General features: G+C 42.4%; 2 protein-coding genes across 2 annotated transcripts in view; one reads left to right on the top strand and one right to left on the bottom strand.

Moving 5' to 3' along the window:
• LOC135916037 (dymeclin) overlaps positions 1 to 19,027 on the bottom strand; it is a 33,561-nt gene extending 14,534 nt beyond the window's left edge. Inside the window, exons 1-10 of the mRNA XM_065449244.1 lie at positions 18,878 to 19,027; positions 18,471 to 18,628; positions 17,919 to 18,065; positions 16,365 to 16,486; positions 14,625 to 14,697; positions 9,354 to 9,479; positions 8,406 to 8,524; positions 5,479 to 5,670; positions 3,979 to 4,154; positions 492 to 617 (exon numbers count right to left, since the gene is read on the bottom strand). Of these exons, the coding sequence (XP_065305316.1) occupies positions 492 to 617; positions 3,979 to 4,154; positions 5,479 to 5,670; positions 8,406 to 8,524; positions 9,354 to 9,479; positions 14,625 to 14,697; positions 16,365 to 16,486; positions 17,919 to 18,065; positions 18,471 to 18,610 (1,221 nt within the window). The 5' untranslated portion in view covers positions 18,611 to 18,628; positions 18,878 to 19,027. The remainder of the gene's footprint in view (positions 1 to 491; positions 618 to 3,978; positions 4,155 to 5,478; positions 5,671 to 8,405; positions 8,525 to 9,353; positions 9,480 to 14,624; positions 14,698 to 16,364; positions 16,487 to 17,918; positions 18,066 to 18,470; positions 18,629 to 18,877) is intronic.
• A 41-nt stretch (positions 19,028 to 19,068) lies between these two features.
• LOC135916038 (peroxiredoxin prdx-2-like) lies at positions 19,069 to 20,033 on the top strand. Its single transcript, XM_065449245.1, has one exon. It carries the CDS (start codon positions 19,203 to 19,205, stop codon positions 19,902 to 19,904), a length of 702 nt encoding a protein of 233 aa, XP_065305317.1. The 5' UTR covers positions 19,069 to 19,202; the 3' UTR covers positions 19,905 to 20,033.
• Positions 20,034 to 20,116: the final 83 nt, after the last annotated feature.

Here is a 20,116-nt window from a genome sequence, read left to right as displayed (position 1 = left end):
AGACTATGAATAGAGTGTTCTGGTGCAGTTTCAACCTTCTTGCTCATTCGTGTGCACAGGGGCATAAAAATTAGAGGGGGCCCAACATACTGGCAGCACCCCTCTCCCCTACTCACCCTGCAACCCTTCAGCATTAGAACATATAAGCCCCACCGCAGTTTACTGAAAAGTTGCCAAGCATCACGAATAGAATAGTACGGAATATTTCCTCAGAAATGAAAGCACTCAAACTCAAACTTGCACTCAATATTCTATGCCCTTCCGCATAACACAGGTGACACTCTTCCATTTACCTGTCTCTTCCATTGTGAGTTTATGCATGATAAGAACAAGATGGAATGAAGAAAATCCGCACATCCTTCACAAAGCTTGGGGAGTGGGAGGTGAGGAAGGCATTGCCTCTTTGTACTACCCACATGTATGCCAATGTCTTATCATCTCTTAGTATCCTACCCACAAGGTATGTTAAAAAGATGCCATGAAATTCTTACGATGTCGTGCACAGCTTCATTGAAAAGATCATCCTCGCTAAGTATCAACAGCACAATAAGGGACATGTAGATGTGGTGAGATGTCCTCTCATGTGCCTCATACAGAATCTTCAGAATAGGTATCATCTGAAATACAAAATGGTGTATGTTAGTCATGAGTTTCAAGAACAAGCGACTTCACACGAAAAAAAAAAGGTATTCTATGTATTCCATGTAAGATTGTGACAATGAAACTACAACTAGAAAGACTAAGAACTGGAAATGTACTGACTGCGACAAAATTCTTTGGTGGAAAGGTTTGTCAGGGAAAAGATGCCATTGCATAGTGGACAGCCAAAGTATTCTCTATTGCCATGGCCGCATTTAAAACCACTATGTGCTCAAGGAGGCTGAAAACATCCATCTATGATCCAGATGAGACTTATCAGCACTGCGACTGTGGCACATTTATTAATGGCAGGAAGATTCGCAAGCCTAAATCTTAAGTGGCCTTAAAGGAAAATATCAAGCCAAGGTACAATAGTAGAAAGGCTCTTAGGGTCACAGTGTAGTCACAATAAAAGAAATTTGGACTTAAAGTTTCAAGGGCTTTCTGTAAAACATGTTGAAACATGTTGAGATCTGCAATGTTGCACAATGATGTCATCTCTGCCATGAAGCAGTCTCTCAGTTTAGCCTAATTCACTGCACACCCTTAAAGGCCCATTATTCAAGATTACAGGTGCCGTAAACACAAGAGGCTGTTGCAAAGGAAGTCCCAGGTTTATACAGGGTCCATTATGAAAGTAATGTGCATTTTCTGGAAAAAATAGATTTACTGACCGGATCTGTACAAATAGTTGAGATTCTTCAAAACACTCTCCCCCTGCAACTCAATACACTTGCGGAGACGTGTCTGCCACCCCTGGAAAGCACCCTGAAAGTTCTCGACGTAAATATCTCTCAGGAACACTATAACATGCTTTTGGAGGTTTTCCACAGTCTCCCAATGCTTTCCTCTCAGTGCTCTCTTCAGTCGGGGAAACAAAAAAAGTCGCACAGAGCCAAGTCAGGACTGTAAGGGGGATGGGGGACCACTGGGGTGTTGCTGCCGGCCAGGAAGTTGGTAATGATGAAGAACGTGTGGCTGGGGGCATTGTCATGGTGGAGCTTGACCGTGTCTTTGATGACAGCCCTCACGCGTGTGACCCGGCGTTTCAATCTCTTGAGCACCTCCAGGTAAAAGGCTGAGTTGACAGTTTCTCCCTACAGTACAAATTCAAAATAGATGATTCCTCGGGTACCAAAGAAGACAATGAGCATCGTTTCGATGCGAGACTTGCTCATTCTCGCTTTCTTGAGGTAGGGGGACGATTTTGTGTGCCACTCATTGCTCTGCCTTTTCAATTCTGGGTCGTATTTGAACATCCAGGATTTGTCTCAGGTTACGGCAGAGTAAAGAAAGTCCGGCTCATTTTGAATCAAATCCAGCAATTCCTGACAGCGCAAAATTCAAAGTTCTTTCTGATCTTCCGTCAACACTTTGAGAACAAGTTTTGTGCAGACTTTGCGCATTTGCAGGTCCTCCGTCACTATCCCATGTACCGCAAATGTGGACATGTGTAAGGTGTCAGCAATTTGTTGGATGCTCAATCGACAATTGGAACACAAAACTTTGCGCACACAATCCACGTTTTCGTCGATCCTGGTCGTTTCTGGGCTCCCAGAATAGGGTTCGTCAGCGATGTCCTTCTAGCCCTCCTTGAATGCCTTGTGCCACCTCCCGGACTGTGACCTTGAAATTCAGTTGTCTTTGAAAACAAACTCTTTAAAACAAATTCTGATAAATTATTTACTCTAATAAGTTCAACAGTTTGGTGACCTCTGTTTAGTTGCTAACAGATTCCCATGCATATCCTTCATGTTCTCCTTAAGGACAGCCTATATTGTCAATCTTCTGCAAGCGGCATTTATATAAACCTTAATTCAGTAATTACCTCCAATAATTATATAAATGAGGACATGGTATTGTGAGCAACATAACGTGGTCTTTGAAATTATGGTGTATATCTACTGAGGACATGCACAGTATGACAATCTGTGCAAAATAAAGAGTTCTGAAGTAAGCACCACCTGTTAGTCTTGATGCTACAGTTAATTGTCTAGCAAAAAAATAATACAGAAAAGGATTAGGCAAAAAAAAAAAGAAAAGATGACTGGTGCAACCAAGCAGAAACCCGACTCAAATCTTAGGGAATGGCCACGGCATCTGACAACTCTCTTGTCGCGTTTTGGCTAAGAGGTGTGCATTTCTTGTTCCCGTATAACTTTTTGCAGTCCTCAAACCACCTCCGAGCACTGCACTGAGCCACAGCTGTTGCAATGGTCCCATGGAACTAATTTTTGCTTACATTTAACACTCTCAAATTAATATTTGTCAACTTAAAAATTTAAATCAAATTCTTATGTTTTATGTGTCAAAACCACGATCTTATATGAGACCCGCCGTAGTGCAAAACTCCAGGTTAATTCTGACCAGATGATGTTCTTTAATGTGCACCTAAATCTAAGTAGATGAGCATTGTTGCATTTTGCCTTCATCAGTATGCGACCACCCCGTCCAGTATCTAACCCACTTGTGAACCTAAAAATTTGATTTGCTTGCTTACATTAACAATCCTGCTATTCAACGGACTGCTTGAACATCATTTTAAAGGCTCTGACAGTACTTTGAAAATTTTCCATGGCACCGTGAATACACCAACAACTTGGAATTTTCTTCCCCTTGTTTCTCATAACACAACTTATTCCCACAAAGCTTAATATCGGTAAAGTAATGCATAGAGCTTTTCAGTTGTCAAAAATGTTTACAGAAGAAAAAAGGCCAGACAGGAAATAGACTGGTTCTGTTGTGATATGCCAATTCACAAATGATGAACATTTAGCACCCAGCAAGCATAGAGAAGGACTCCAGTTAGCATAAATTTGACAATTTTCAATCACCAGAACCCTCCAAATCACATAAAATTCCAGAATGTTCCTCTTAAAAGACGTTTTCTTTCTAAGTTTTGTTTAAATACACCAGATAGTTCTGCAACAACATACTGCTGAATGCTCCACAGAGCTCTAAAAGTGCAAATAATGAAACTTTCATGATTTACTGCAATGCACCCTACTATATGAAGTTTTAGCAACTTGGCTTACACATCACCTTTAGCAAGAACAGTATCCCCTTCAAGATTTATTATGCCAGTGCCAATGAAATGCTCAATAAATGTTTGTTGACATTCGGAAATAATGTTTTGCAGCCAACATTCACTGCCACATTCAGTTAGAATTGCAGCTTTGCTATGAAACACCAGCCAAATTGCACAGCAACAAATAAAGTACAGTATGTAGTGCTTTAAGAAGGAATACAGATTTGAGCGACCAAATGTGATGCAAGAGCATGACGCTAGCTGGGAATGCCTAATTGCACTTCCCCACATAACACTATCCGACTACTTACTAGCATTTCAATGTTTGACCGGGAAATAACATAGGTCTTGAAGTTTCCATTTCGATGAAGCAGGAGATAAAGAAGGAGTGTTGTCTGGTCGTTGTTCATGGTAGTACACAGCGTGTCATAGAGTTTCCCGTAATCTAGCTTGAACGAAGGAATGGCTTCAACACTCCCTCCGGCATCTGCACATAAAGCATACTGGGTTTCAGTTTTCTGTGATCTTGTAAAACAGCAATAAATGTGAACCTTTGACTGAAGTTAAGACTTGAGGATTAAGCAGGAGATGCTTGAGTGTACCCCATGTTGCAAGAAATTGTAACACGAATGGTGAGGAGACAGCAACAGATAAGAGGTGTTGAGAAGGCTAGCCACTGGTGTTATTAGATGTTTTTAAACTTTAGCTACCCCCTAGACTTCTGGGAGTCAACGTCAGCATTGCCCTTTGACAGGAGTGACCAGTGTTTCAATATGTTCCTCGGTGATATAGGACTATTATTAAAGTGACAAATGTTTCGGAGATTGAACTTTCCAGCTGCAATGGCAGCATCACAATTGGTTCTTACTGTGGTGTAAGCTCTCTTATAATGATAATCATCATATCATCATGTCAATGGAAAAATATAACTTGCATTCACAACTGAAAAATTGGCACCCTAACCAGTACATGCAACCAAGACATCAACAAAGGTTGACTGCTAGCTAAAAGCAGAAGTGCCTTACAAGGCATTAGTCGCAGTGCAAGCTAAGGTGTGTGAGACAATAACAAAACAGCACCAAGGCCAAAAAATTTAGTGATGCCCACTGCAAAAAGAGAAAGGTGTGATAGTGAATAGGTGCAAGCAGTAGCAGACCGTTCGTAGGCAGCTGCGGATATTTTCTATAAATGGGTCCTGAATGAAATGTTGCGAGTTTCACTGCATGTTATGGCGCACTAGCTATTAGTGTCACCACTATGTCAATCTTCTGCTCTAGGTGAAATTGTAACGCCTTTGTTATGCAACACCAGCACCTACAAAGAAGTGCTGAATTGGAGGAGTCTTACTAAAGCAACTCTTCATTCCAGGAATTGCCTTACAAAGAATTACTGCAGTGCAAGGATATTGCATCTAGGGGTAGTGCTGCCTTTGAATCCAGGAGTGGAGAGGATGGTTCAAGTGGAGGACTGTTTAAAAATGCGAGTCCATGAGTCCCTCTTGACACTGATGCATGAATGCATTCTAAGCATCTGCATTCAGCAGCAACAGTTTGATTGCAGTAAGATATTGGTGCTGCAGTTCACCATTCTGCTGTTGAGTGTACTGATCATGAAGCTGCCCTCCCCCTACAAACGTCAGGTGCATAACATCTGACCTCTACCTCTAACTGTGCCTCCCTCCTGCCTCACAAGTTGCGCTGTTTGGTGCTTACACACATCTAACAAGGGCAAAACGTTGTGACAAACCGCCAAACGCCGTGCAGTATAATGGCTTCAACACAGTGACCTGGGGTAGGTAGCAGTATCTACACCTTGAGAGTTGACGAAGGAGAAGAGGGCCTTCTTGTATGGTATGCAAATGGCCTTGTCGCTTGTGCAGTGGTTGACCAGGACTAGGAGCAGCAGCAGGCTCTGCTGGGCAAGCACCGTCTCTCTGAGCCGCAATGCCTCCCTGTCCTCTTCCTTGCTCCCGTAGCCCAAGGTGAGCACATTCCAGAGGCCCGCTGCAGAAAGGCATTACCTTCGACCCTTTGTGCATGGAAGATGAGCTAAGCTCTTTGAGTGTGTACTTGCAAGACAAATGGCAAGCCCACGTCATTCAACACTGTTGTATTTTTCATGTAGCCCTCAAGACAATATAAGCTCACCCGTTGCTCTGTGCATGTTTTAAACTACACCAGGTGGCCCAGAAGCCTGTTGAAAAGTGAAGCTGTGGATATAATTTCTTTTTTTCTGTTTTGTCGCCAGCCATCTATTTCGAAATGGCATCATCCACATGATGAGTGAACGTTTTTAGTAATGTTGAAAAGTAAAGGAAGTGGGGTGATTCAGAAAGCTTAGCTTCTTGTAATAGAGCAATGTTGTGATGCAGCATGTTGTGTTGTGCAGTGAAGGCCACCATCACTATAGTGCAAAAAAAAATTTTGTTTTGGAATAAACTTTATCCTGACAAAATCTTCTTGCTTGGACTTGCTTTATATGATCAACAGAACCGTTTGCATACAGAAAAAATTCTGCCTTTCTTGCAAGTTTTTAATTTACCTTTTCTAACCATCCTGAATGGGTTAAACACCCATTACCAGGAACAATAAAGCTGGAGTGAGTATTCAGCACTGTGAAGTTGTTTTTAAACTATGGCTAACGTTCAAAGAGTCAGAGCAATATTATGGGTGCCCTCCTTCTTCCTTTCTTATACATTTAACCTATTAAATCTGTAGTTACATCAACATGTTTAAGAAATACAAAAAAATGAAGCAGCACAACAAATAGCAAATGAAATGGAGCAATCACATCAGTACATTCCTTGTATTAGACAGTTTAACAAGGCTGCACAACTTCAGTTCTTGAGCATATTGTGACAATATGTTCAGCATTTAAAATAGTGAAAAGATCAGCCAGTATCCTACAAAGAAATTTGGTACATCTGTAAGCTTCTGTAGTGCAACAACAACAGTTTTGGGAATAAACGTGAAGTAGAATAAACAATGCGCTAAGTGGAAAATACCTCATGCTGTAAGCTGTGCCTCAGTAGCACAATGACACAAGAAAAAAAATGTTTTCTTTCCTACCAAAGCATTTCAGTCTTACGAACATAAATCTAAAAGGCATACATCGAACAAGTGCTACAAATAAAGAATCTTGCATATGTGTATACCATACATGTATGTATCTGTTACATATTGTCAACACAAAGAAACATCTTTCACTCCACCATATAAAAGGAAATAAAAGACTTTGCTATCACTGCTAGAACTTTTTTGTGTTCCCATGCAGGCTACCAACTGTCCCCCCTTCCTATTACTTTCTGTGCCCGGTCAAGTTGGTGCCTCAGCCCCTTCATCCCCCTTTCACCCTCCCCCTGCCACAAAATATTCCTGGGTTCGCACCTGAGAACTGTACACGAACACTTATCTCTAAGTTGCACCTAGGCCTCCAGGCACACTGTTTCCTCAATGTTTGCTGGTTGATGGGTGTCTCTTTCAGCCTACTTTCTCATTGTTGTGCATGTGATCTGAACTGTTGCAAGAATGCTGACGTGTTGCCATCGAGTGCTTCAACACATACTCGAACATGAGTGAAGGCTGTACAGTACACATCACTGTGCAAAGGATGGCAGAACACATCTTTCCGATTCCAGCTTTTAGGGTGCAAGCGTGCACCGCGCCGCAGCGGGCAAGTGCAATGCAGACTAGCAAACATGCACAAAGCACGTAAGCTGCAGTTGATGAAGCCGCACAGGCTATATTTCAAGAGCTGAGTCACTTACCTGTGCAAGATTTTGTCAACCGATGCAAGAACACAATGACCTCAGAGCGAAACGGGCAAAACCTTAGGCATATTTTGCGCCGAGCCTAAGCTACTTGCCATCCTTTACTAAAGATGGCGGTAGTTGTCCTCTCTGTCTAAGGTAGCTAAGGTCCCTTAACTTGGTCACCTCAATGTGCTCCTCATCTGTGAGCGGACAAAGAACGCACTTAGGCTCTGCTTGTTCAACATTGACAGCGAGATACAGAAAACCTGCTTGACTCAGTCAAAAATGCTTCAAATCAAAGGACATTGTGGGTGTGCAATGGCTTGGGTACAGTGCACGGAGCAGCTTGTGGTGTACTAGCTTTATGGCTAGCAGAATTGCAGAACCTGGGCCGGTATAACATACAACTGTTCCAATCTGTTATTATTCCAAATCGGCCATTAGTCCTCCATGACAGGTTGAAGTGGCTTGGGCTCTGCCCATATTACTGGCTATGTTTGCAGATACACAGGAACGGCACAAGCAAGGGAGGCAGACGACACGGGCGCTGGTTCTTTATGGTCCAAGTCATGCGTCACTTCTGGCAAGTGGTAATGGAGGCATTTTTTGTTCAGTTTTGGTAGAAAAACACAGATTTGTTTTCAAGTGTCTTGTGATGCATCCACTCTATTTCAAGTGTAAAGTTAGCAGAGCTACAGCATGTCTAAGTTATCTGAAACTGGGCTTTTTATGTGGCCGAACATTTAGTTGCAGTAGGCCTTTAGGTACTATCTTCTAGACATTACTCTCTATCAACTTCTAATGTATCATCAACACTTAGATAAGTGCCGGTTGTGCCTTGTTGCAGTATCACATCAAGGTGCTATGTGCTAAGTAATGATATGCTGGTGACAGCAAAACATAGGGAGAGGCTTTTGACACTCCTGCAAGACTTCACACTGCCAAGGAATATGCGCTCAAGCACACTCAAGACTTTGGTCTACTCACAGGCTAATCCAATGATGATGCTTCCACCTCCCTCGGAGCGGTAGTAGCTCTCTGGGCACTTGTCCTGCCTCACAAAGTTTTGTAGGAGACTTTTTGTGAACAGTAGAGCATGGATTGAGCTGAAAAAGAGCATGCAAACTCTCAGGCTTCGCAGACTCCAGATGTGTAAATCGGCAACTGAATTTCTTTCTTGAGAAGACACAATGTCTGTCTACCTGATAGGTGTGCATGGAGCAAAAAAAAAAAATTATAACGCGCCACAGAAGCAAAACCTCAGTGTTGCCATTAACAGCAGCAGTCGTAGCCGAGCTTGGCTTTTGCAATGGCTTGATAATATGGCTTAGTGCTATAACTTGCACTATGATTACCTTGTTGCTATGATAAACTTATGTGCAGCTTGAAGCCCAGGTGATAAACCTGCTTCTGCTTTTAAGGTCACCACAAAGGTTTTTCACTGGTGGCCTTTCAATCTTTTTCTTACAGGCTGACTTCAAACAATGTATATTATGTGGTATATGTGGTACAGTTAGTGTGCCATTGTAACTCCCTCTAGTGCATACCCATATCCACAAGATGGATGCCTACATTCCTTTCTGTTAAAATCTCTATTCAGTACCACTGACTTGGATAGGTACATTGGAGCTATACTTCTTTTAGTTTACTTTTACAACATAACACTGCTTACAATATCAAACACGGAATGCAGCTTTACAGTAACAATGATGTCAGGTTAACAGACATGTGCTTGCACCAGAGTTATGCTACTGTTACTGTTTTATGCATGTTATAATGTCGGAGAACCATTTAAGCAACCCTCACGAAGTCAAACAAAGCAACTTTGGAACTTATGTAAGATACTAGCCAGTTCTGTAGTGAAAGCTGTACGCCACCAGTTAAAGCTACGTAGCAACTAATGTCATAAAACGCATGCAGGCAGCAACTACTGACCACTTTCCTTGAAGCACGGACTTGTAGATGGGAGAGTTCGCAGATGTGTTTGACGAGAACATCTGCACGGACAACAGCACAAGCAGGGTGTTGATGGCCTCCACGTGAAGCGCATAAGTGAAATCCCTGGTGAGAGACAAACATACTTCTGTTTGGGCTCCATTAACTTGAACACAAAATGGCGCAGAAACCATCAAGTTGGCATTGTAAGAACAAACACACACTGATAGCTTGTGCCCCATCTAAAACTCTGGTACTTACTTTATTCTTTGCGTCACGGTATTTCTCCATTTCTTTTATCAACGTCCACCAATTTTCAGCCTTCATGTTTTTACTTAAAGACACAAGTAACTCTAACCACCCTAGCATCTTTTGCTGGCTCAACAGCCACAAAGCAGCCTCTCGTGCCCATGAATGTCAAGATAGTCAAAAATGAATGTCAAGAATGAATGTCGAGATATGGTAATTTGGAGCAGCATGAGTGTGCAGATATTATGGGTTCAGAAGGTTGTGGGTTCGGTTCCCACCTGTGGCAAGTAGTTTTTTCATCCACTTTAATTTTCCATAAATTTATCGTTTCTATATTTCATTTATTAAGCACAAGTAATTTCCCCTATGTTGTCCTTGGTGTCAGTGTTTGTTGGCTTCTTATGATATGACATTTGTTTTTCTGTGGTATTTAGTTTCCTCATAAAAACAAGCTTCTGTGTATGAAGGAGTTAAACTGACCAGCAATGGTTTTTAAATTCCAACTACAGATTAATTCCTTTAATTCGCTCTTGATGGGACCAACAAAATTGATCAATTATCTGATGGGCCACATTAAAAGAGGCATAAAAAGCTTCTGGATCACCTCTGCGTCATTTGGCACTATTCGCCTGGCTCTAACCTGCGTTCAATTAATTGTGTACCTAATTTTTATGGGTTCATAGTACACGATAATGTGCACCCAAATCCAACATGCACCAGATTTTATAACAAAAGAAAAATGGGGCATGCCTGTGAGTCTGACAATCACAAATAGGATGAAACCTGTAGAGTTTAGGAAATTTGTTTATGCCTATAATGTCCATCATAGTCAGTTACTAACAACTTTTTATAGCTGCACACAAACTACAACATGTCATACTCAGTGCGGTATACACCTAGACTAACCACTTTGCAAGTTCAACCTGCAACACATGCAAGTCTCCAGAGTGCCAAAAACATGGGATGCAACTTTATTTCCACTACCTTAGCATGAAAAATACCATCTTTTAAAAGAGGTTCTGTAATTAAATACTGAAAGTGGCATGCCATCATCACTTTCTTATGTGAAAACTTGTTCTGGCACCATCTTGTGATTACAATGGCAATGACGCTGGCTCAGACTTGCTGTCATAGCTGTAGCTAATATGACCATGCCTAATGCCACAAATGCGATTTCGGTTTCGTATGACTGGAATGCTACCGAATCAGTAATGCGCAGGCAATTTAGGCACCAGTAGGAAGAAAGGTGTCCATTAGGATCAGGCAAAAACGGTAATCATTCATCCTGAGCTGCTATTATCCCTTCAAAACGTGCTGAAGTTGGGCTGGAAATTGGAGCTTTTGGTATAAGATGTCTTTGACACCTTTTTTTGTCATCTAAGTGCCACCAAGACAGACTCTGGCACTATATGGGTCACAATAGGCTCCGTACAGTTGAGTTTATGGCTACTCTGGCACCATCTGCCACAGCGAAGCGACAGCTCTGGGAAGGTGGCTCTGCCGCTCGGCTGACTTGACGCGTATTACTTCACGTGCACTGCACTTCGTGTCGGCCACGGTTGGGGTCATTTTGCTATGTTAGTTAGCCCTCCCCTTTATTTTTTGGATACGTCTTCTGACAGTGCAACGACATGCACTTTATGGACAAGCGTTGAAATTACAGAGGTGGGAAAAAGAACAAGTGGAACTGGCAATACTGCTGCATAAGAGACTCACAGCCATGAAGGCCAGCCCGGGTTAAATTGGTACATGTTTCCTAGCAGGCCTTAGGAACTAGAGCAGCGAAAGAAATGAATCGCAGCTGTGAGGGGAGTGAGGTAAGTCAGCTTCTATCATCATATTTGTGAGAATGGTTTGTTTTGCAAATGGGGCTACACACGTGCACTGCACAGCTTGCGCAACGCTAGCGGTCATGGCCAGGTCAGCTAGTCAACATTGAAAATACATTTGTCACGACAGTGCCGATTTGACTACTGCTTAGTGTAGGCTTAGCATTTGGTATGATCAGGATAACAGTGGCGTGTGTGATGAGCAATATTTTATGCTGAGGAAGCTTATTTTATGCTGGCAAGTGCTCGTTCATAGACAATACTCGTTTCCGCTGCTGACGTCAGTGGCACAGTTTCACATGGTGCGATTTTTGTTGCGACTTTATTGCAAAATTGCCTTGAAAAAGCAAAGGGCGTACGCAAGCAAAATAAGACCTTATAAAAAGGGCATAATGAACCTCTATCATTGTACATAATGAAAAATGAACATTCGCGTCATATAAATTCAGATCTCGCGGTCAATTAATCTCATTTTTCAGCTGCAGATGCTTTCGAATGGGTCCCAAAGGAATCAACCTGGATATGCTCCGATCATTTCATCAATGGAGAAAGAAGCACAATCGAAAGTCATACTGACAACAACCCTATGCTTTTTTTGGGACGTTTACAAAGTACGGCAGGCTGACGAGAGTAATCTGATGAATAAAAAGACATGATTATTAAGGGTTCGTTAGTCCCATTTAATTGCCGCATGAAGCGACTCGTAGTTGTGCCGAATACGTCGGCAAGTAGGTCACGGTTCTGTATTCAGCAGTGAGCGACGACAAACTGCTTACAACTGCTTCAAATCCGCAAAAGCTTTCGTTTGACATCATGCTAGACGACGATGAAGCACACAGAACGTTGGAGCATTGTGGGATCACACAGTCACTTTCAATAAAAATTGCGCTCGACCGGACCAAATTTCTCAATTTCGATCAAGCACGGTCATTGCTACATGGTCCAAAAATTCGAATCGAGTTAGTTTAGCTCATTCGGCATGACAGTGCTGATGACAGCTTACGATCGCGATTGTGAAGATCGAATTCGATGTGCAGATCGCAATCGACTAAACACATACAGACAAAATCGTGATCCAAAGTGACCGTGCAGCTGTACCTGGTTCAGACCTAACTGCATGGCAATCTAAACTAACAATGTATGTTACAATGTGACATGGGCATGAAATGAAAGGCCGCAGCGTACAACGCGCCAGAGCGAAATGAGGCATGCATCAGCAACCACAAGGAGTGCATTAAAAATCTGTCAACCTATTAGAAGCACGTTTTCAGGGTGCCAGTTTAGTGACTTCGATGTTAGCGCCTCTGTGTGTTTGTTTTTCTCTTCTGCATCTTCTTGTTTCTTGTGCTCCAAGAAAAACTTCGATGTTAGTGTCACAGTAGGCTTTACTCATGTGCAGGATGACTTCATACAGTTGTTTTCTGTGCTGCAAATGGCATTTGACGTGAACGTCCAGGCCATTCACTTCTTTCGCGTAAAGAACATGTGAAGTAGCCTACAGCTTGTCTCCGCTAGTTAACGCAGCAGCATGATAGTAAGTACCTCTCCTGTTCCTTTAATATGCCTAAACCAGCGAAAAGCATTTGCAACATCACCAAGGACCACGCTTGTACCGTCATACGCACAAAAAACGGTGAATCACATATATACGGGCGGATTTCGGTGACATATGCACAAAGTTTACATTTCGCGGTCTTCCCGCTTTCCCACTGTTGTGCCACTCGGTACAGGCGGCGCTGAGCAGCGCGGCACCGCTGCTGCTCAGAGGCGCCACCTGTTCACTGGATGGAGCCTATTGGGGTCCCCAATGACATCAAAAGCGTCTGTGCTGATGAATCAAGTTTGAATTACACAGCAAAGGCCCATTTCAGGATCTAAATAACAGCTTGGGCTCATAGAAATGTATGGCCTGCCGACTGTGACCTTCAGTCAGGTTCAAATTAAGCAAGTAGTTGAACTAACTGGAGTCAAATTCTATTCGAAATTCTATTATAGCTTGCTGCATCAAATTCATAGTTTACACCACAGGGAGATAAATGCAGTGTCAAGACATGTTGTCAGCTTGTACAGTGCTCATAAATTTAAACGTGAACAATTCCTAAACTACTACAATGCATTTGGGTCACAGTTTTCCCTGCATTTTGTACACTTTAAACTACTCCATGCTTAGAAACTGGCTACCTAGCATTTATATGTCGTAGTTCCATGTAATTACCCATAAAAGCCATACTTTGCTGTTCATGTTTCAATTTATCAACGATGTACTTGCACATAATACGAACATGACCATCCAACTGATGGTAGTTACAAAGCAACCTTGGACAACTTACAACAAGCACAGAAAATTTCTGCTTCTGTGTGACACTATTAACACTGCATAACATATTTCTAAACATAATCTTTGAGCCTGCGATAACAATGCCATATCTTCCTTTTTTGTTTCTTTTCAAGAATTATGGCACAACGTTGAGGTGTGGCTACTAGATGGATGGAAATGGAAAGGTTTTCAAAGTGCATGATTTGTTCGTAAAAGTGTACAGGATACAATGTGCTCCACAGACTCCTATAAATTCGGGATGCTATTTTGGAGAAAAATTTTGCTATGTTGTTAATTTCCCTTATATTAGCATTTTGAACCAATCGCATAAGAGCATAGCTGCCTGGTGAGTAAATCAGAGCTGACAAGACAGTGGAATTCGACTGTCCAGGATAGGATCCCCAGATATGATATGGGTAAGCACTAAGTTCGCCAACATAAATCTACAGCTATCGCTTAGCAACAAGAAGCTTGCTTTCTTGATCTCTTCAAACAACATGGCTTAACTCAATTCCTAAATTTGTGCATGTGGATTATGTACAGATAAATCTTAACAATAATTTTGAGAGATGAGGTGAGAATTTCTTTTTGTTCAGTGTTTGGGGTACAGAAATCGTACTGGATTTGCACCTCTCAAACTTGCGACTAAACATGGTCACAAAATTTTTAAAGTCAACATGAGCAAGCTGCAGTTGGGCTTGCTTACATCAGAAGCGTGAACCAATATACCTACATGCATTACCCCTACAAAAAGTGCAAGCAACCATTCAAACATGTGCTCTACCTGCAGCGAGCTATTCTCACTGCTGGCACCTATAAGTGAACCCAACCCTCTACCTCTCGAGCATTAACAAAGGTCAAGCTTGTTCGACTTACAGCAGCGGAACGTCAACAACAATTTCAACTAAAGCATTCACCAAGGAATCCAAGAGATCTTCCTTTTTTGCATCTGAAAGGTGTAAATGGTTGGGCATGCAAAAGTAAAGGAGTAAGCTAACTAGAAAAGGCATACCAGCTCAATAAAAAAATACACATTTCACTGTGTCATACTATAAATACACTACTTACACAATAAGTTGTGCCAAGGCATTAGAAGACATTAGAGCAAGGCTACATAATTGAATGTAAAGAAAAATACTTTACGTAAGATACCAAATAATCTTATATAATCCTTCAACAATGTAGCTTTGATAGCAAGAACAGCACAGGCTCAGAAAAAAAAGAAAAGGAATCTGCAAGAAAAAGTTGTAATAAACTGCAAGCAGTCAAGATGAAAATGCTGCTTGCATGAGTTAGAGTGGATACTATTTGCATACAGACTAGTAGCTTTCTGAAAAAGAAGTGCAACATTTATCAAGTTGAAACACTGCATCATATCATAATGCAGACAGCAAGCAGTCATAACAAAGCATTGGTTGTCTTTACGCCTTAAAAGAACATCAAAAAGATATGCCAAGTTTGCCCAGTCTAACAGACTGCACTTGGGAAGCTGCACTTTGCTCAGATTTGTGAGCTGATGCTTGGTGAATCAAGCAAAACACAAATGAAAAACAGACAACAACACCAGGTAGTTCTAGCCTGGACATGGACACAGCCACAAGCCACAAGCCACAGCACTGGTGGTGCCATCTTGTGACACTGACTTCTGGCACAATACCCAGAACTATTACTGAATAGGCAGGCTTAGCTTTACTAAGCTGCTATAACAAAGGTGTCAACAGCAACATAATAATTAATGTACACCAGCACTTTTCTGTTCTTTCAAAAAGAACAGTCATGCAACACAAGAGATCTTGCAACACATCAATGAATGAAACACCACATAATGCCACAACCAGAGCTGTTGCTGATGGCCATGTTCCTAGCGTTCTGGTATTTCGTAAATGCAAATTTTATATATATATATGTGTTATGTGGCAGGTTGTTTTTTCATCCATTTTCATTAATTTATAATTTCTTTAATTCATTTAGTAAGTACAATTTCCCCCATGTTGCTATGTTGTCCTTGATGACAATGTTTATTAGCTTCTTACAATATGATTAATACATATATATATATGAGCTATGGCACACTAGAACCTTGAAATTCCCCTCTAGCTCCCCCGATATATTAGCTTGGCAGCATTGCTAAATAACTAAATATAACACCACATTCAGAAGTAACAAATGACTGAACATGGATTCCCTGTGGGAAGCTCTTCCACAAGAGATTGCGTAAACACACAAGATCGCCATGAAGCCCGCGACACCAGCCTAGATCACTGGTGTTGCAACGTTGATGCAACTTTCAAGATTGGTAAATTTGGTGTTTGTTCTCCTCCTTAACAACTCCAATGAATTTAACAGGGTAATAAGACGTCGTAGTGGGCAAGATGGTTCTGAGATGTGGTGGGATACTACACTGAGAAGGAAGACTAAGGAAAAGGACATAATGAACTGAGACACTAGACAGACACAAGTCGATAGTCTGCACTTAATAGGCCTCTAGTCTCTCAGTTCATGTTATTGTCCGTAGTCTTGCTTCACAGCTGAGAGTTCCAGCATGTGACAGTGCAAATAGTTTGTTCCTTTCTGGTGTTAATCTAAGTGTTGTAGCATAAGAGTAGGTCTGCTTACCTCCTACAGTCGGTACCTGAAATTGCTTTACAACATTGTCTTCAGTAACGGTGACTATGAAGTATTTCAGGATGAACCGTATGATGAACAAAGCATTGTACGTTTGCCAGGTGAAGATGTTACTGTGGAAAAAAGAAGTGAGTAAAGGGCACAGCATACAATAAGCCCTAGTTTTCATAACTATATTTTTGACAGTGTGGCTTTTCACTGGTGGAGGATCAGGCTGGCAGAACCGCATTGAGATGTCTTAGACAGCAATATCCGGAGAATGCAAAAATTTGTAGCTAGGACATGGGTTGCTGATTTCCTTTATTTCTTATTGTGAACTATCATGGTGAAAATTAAATAGTGACAATTTCACGTCTTCCTGCATTAAGCTTGATTTTCGCAAATGCATAGAGTGCATGCCAGCCTTCTTACTACCTCCCATTACAGCTACTGGTCACAAAGGATGTCACTGCAATAATCTCAATATTATAAACATATTGTGAACAGCACACTGCTGCTGCAATTCAGTGGAACCCTCAATGGCAACCAGGCTATCACATAAACCTTTAAATGCTCTCTAAATCTGTCATCCACAAATTTGGTGATATTCACGATTAGTGATACAGATAAGCTATACAACAATGTAGCTGTGGTTTCCCAAATATGTAAGAGCAAAAGCAAACTGTGCACCAGCAAGTGCTCCACTTTCCTCTAAATATACAGCTATGCACTCTAGGCAAAATAGTCTGTTGTGAACAGAGGAACTTCTTATCTGTGTCTGCGTTTGCTGTTATATTTATGACAAACTATTAGTCCTTTGCTCATTCACTTTCCCATTATCCTTATTATCAGTGGTGTTAAAACATGACATTTAGCCACCCTTGCTTTGTGCTCCTGCTGTTTCATATCAATATGCTGGTAAGCTGATGCCAAAGAGTGTTTTTGAGTTGGCCATTGATTATGTATATCTTTGACAACCTAACTCAATTCAAAGAACAAACTTGGCCTCTTCCACGCATTTAAGTTCCTGTGTAGAGTGTTCCTCTAGTCCGAGAATAAATGTCAATTTTGCAATGCACCAAAAGCACGGCCTTTGAAGTCGTAGCATCACATGCTATCACAATAGTGGAGCTCTGCAATCTTAGGGGCCGAAAAACACCTCACGCACAATTACAAATTTGTTGAGTATAATGGAGTCTGACACTACTTAATAAAGATAGTATGCTTCTACGTCATTTCCTGATCTATTTTACTACCGTGGCCAAGACAGTAAACCAACACAGAGCCATTCCTCTATTTAATTTTCCCTCCTTTCTATGCAACATTCCACAGATTTCTATTATGCCGTGGGAGAGATCGTTGGAGGATGACGTCACTACCAATTAGATGCTGCATGATTCACTGCACACTTCATTTTCCTTTGCCATTTTTGTATGTGTTCCATATGATATAACACCCTAGTTTACATATGTTTCAATGCCCGGTACACCGGTCTGCACATTTAGGGGTAGTGATGTATTCACGCAGTCTCAAACACTGTAGTGCAAATAATTCGAAGAAACATACTTGTCACACTGCGCTGATGCCTTCAGCTCAAGTGCTCGGGTCAGGAACACGCTGACCAGTGCACTAAAATTGCCTGAAACTGCATTGTTCTGCAAAAGCGTTTCAAGCAGTGGCTCCAAGGAATTATCAAGGTGGCTGTACTCCTCCCTGCAATAAAGCAAACGTGAATGTGCTTTTAATCATAAGTTGTTTGTTTAATACAGTACCCGCTGTAATCACGAAAACGATAAGTACTTTTCACTGCACTTCATATCTGCTTGCAGTTTACATGTCTGTATATGTGTCTGTGGAAAGAGTACACGGTCAAACGACCGATAAGCGTAACCTATCTGCTTAAAGTCGAACATGGCAAGCTAATTGCTTGCCATGTTCAGACGTCTATGTGTTTCTGATGTCTGCGAAGAAAGCCCAACAATGTTCCATAACAACTTCAAACAGAGTAGCTACATATTGCTTTCTCCGACGACCCGAGTCGACCTCTCAGCAAACGAAAACAAGTGAAACCACTATTGACACAAATCCACGTCGTTATCGAAATGCTAATCAGCTTACCCGGTTCTTGGCGGTCGAATGGTGAAAGACAGCAGCTGGTTCCAAAAGGGGTCATTTGGCGTGATGGGCTCTTTGCTAATGAAACGCTGTAGGTGTTCGTTCTTTTTCAAATCATGGAGCGAACTTGTAGCCGTCCCCATTTCGGCGATTGATCAGCCCTGTGAGTGCAACAATTTATTTCAACAGATATAGCATTTCCAACTGATTTTGCGGCATGTCGACAGTGAGAATCGCTGTTCCAAAATTAGACGTCACTTAGTACACGACCAGCGTAATGGGAAAAGAGACGGAGGTCAAAAGCATAGTAGGCGTCCCTTTAAACGCCAAGTGCGCGGCAAAGGCGTGGCGATGAAACACGTCAGGAAGAGTTTTTCGCTCCGATGACAGCCCAGTGCACAAATACGAACCTCAAGGGAGGAGCAGCGGCTTCGTCGCTCACATTTGGACAGCCCAAGGTAGCTAAAACACGCAAAATCAACGCCGGTGGTGTGGCCGAAGTCACCGCAAAAACCTACGCGTGGATACGTGCTCAGTTACGTAACATATCCGCTTCCGCCCAGCGATTGCGGCGTCCTCGCCAGGGAAAAACGAGCAAGACCGCTTCTCACGACGTTTGCGAGACTTAACGAGAGTTTCAAGCCGATGAGAGACGAACGCTAGCCCTTGGTTTATCATACCGGCCGGTGTGTGCGTTTCATACTTTGTTTGGCACCAAGAAGTCAAGCATTTGTCATGTCGCGTGTGTTCGCCTCGGTGCTTAGGCGTAGCATCTTGTGTGCTGTTGCCAGCACGCCTCGCAGCACCGGCTTCCAGACCCAACGCTTTCTACACGTTGCACCAAGGCTTCTAGCGCCTGAGGTATTAAAACCTGCTCCGCCGTTCAAGGGTACGGCTGTGGTCGGCAACGAATTCAAAGAGCTGTCTCTCGCCGACTTCAGTGGGAAGTACCTTGTCCTCTTTTTCTATCCGCTCGACTTCACTTTCGTGTGCCCGACAGAGATCATAGCCTTCAGCGACCGCGCTGACGAGTTCAAGAAGCTCAACACCGAGGTTGTTGCTGTTTCTATCGACTCTCACTTCTCCCACTTGGCTTGGGCCAATACTCCACGGAAGAATGGCGGCTTGGGTGGCGTGAACATCCCCATGCTATCTGACCTGAACAAGACCATTTCTCGCGACTACGGAGTTTTGTTGGAGGGCCCCGGCGTGGCGCTTCGCGGACTGTTCATCATTGACCCGAAGGGCATCGTGCGACAGATAACCATCAACGACCTTCCTGTGGGACGCTCGGTGGACGAGACGCTGAGGCTGGTTAAGGCATTCCAGTTTGTCGAGAAGCATGGCGAAGTCTGTCCTGCAGGTTGGCAGCCTGACTCGCCTACCATCAAGCCTGACCCCAAGAATTCGCAGGAGTACTTCAACAAAGTTAACTAGGGAATTCTAAAGCCATTCTAAAAAAGTTTTTGCAAACTGTAGTAATTATTGCTGGCCTACATTCATTTTCTTGTTTGGGTTGGCCACATGTTACAGCCATATTTTCTCTAATAAAGCGGTCATACGGCAGTGTGGGTTCATTCAGCTTTCACCATTTCATGTGTGCTTTGTGTTCCTGTCGTCAGTCTTTCTTGTTTCGCGTTAAACGCTAG

The sequence above is a fragment of the Dermacentor albipictus genome, chromosome 4, assembly GCF_038994185.2.
Source record: "Dermacentor albipictus isolate Rhodes 1998 colony chromosome 4, USDA_Dalb.pri_finalv2, whole genome shotgun sequence".
In the NCBI taxonomy this organism is placed as follows: Eukaryota; Metazoa; Arthropoda; class Arachnida; order Ixodida; family Ixodidae; genus Dermacentor; species Dermacentor albipictus.
The sequence above is the reverse complement of the archived record's forward strand: the minus strand, read 5'-3'. Positions and strand labels throughout refer to the sequence as shown.

What these genes read in the sequence shown, in the direction of transcription:
- LOC135916038 (XM_065449245.1), top strand. Translation starts at nt 19,203, where the DNA reads ATGTCGCGTGTGTTCGCCTCGGTGCTTAGGCGTAGCATCTTGTGTGCT.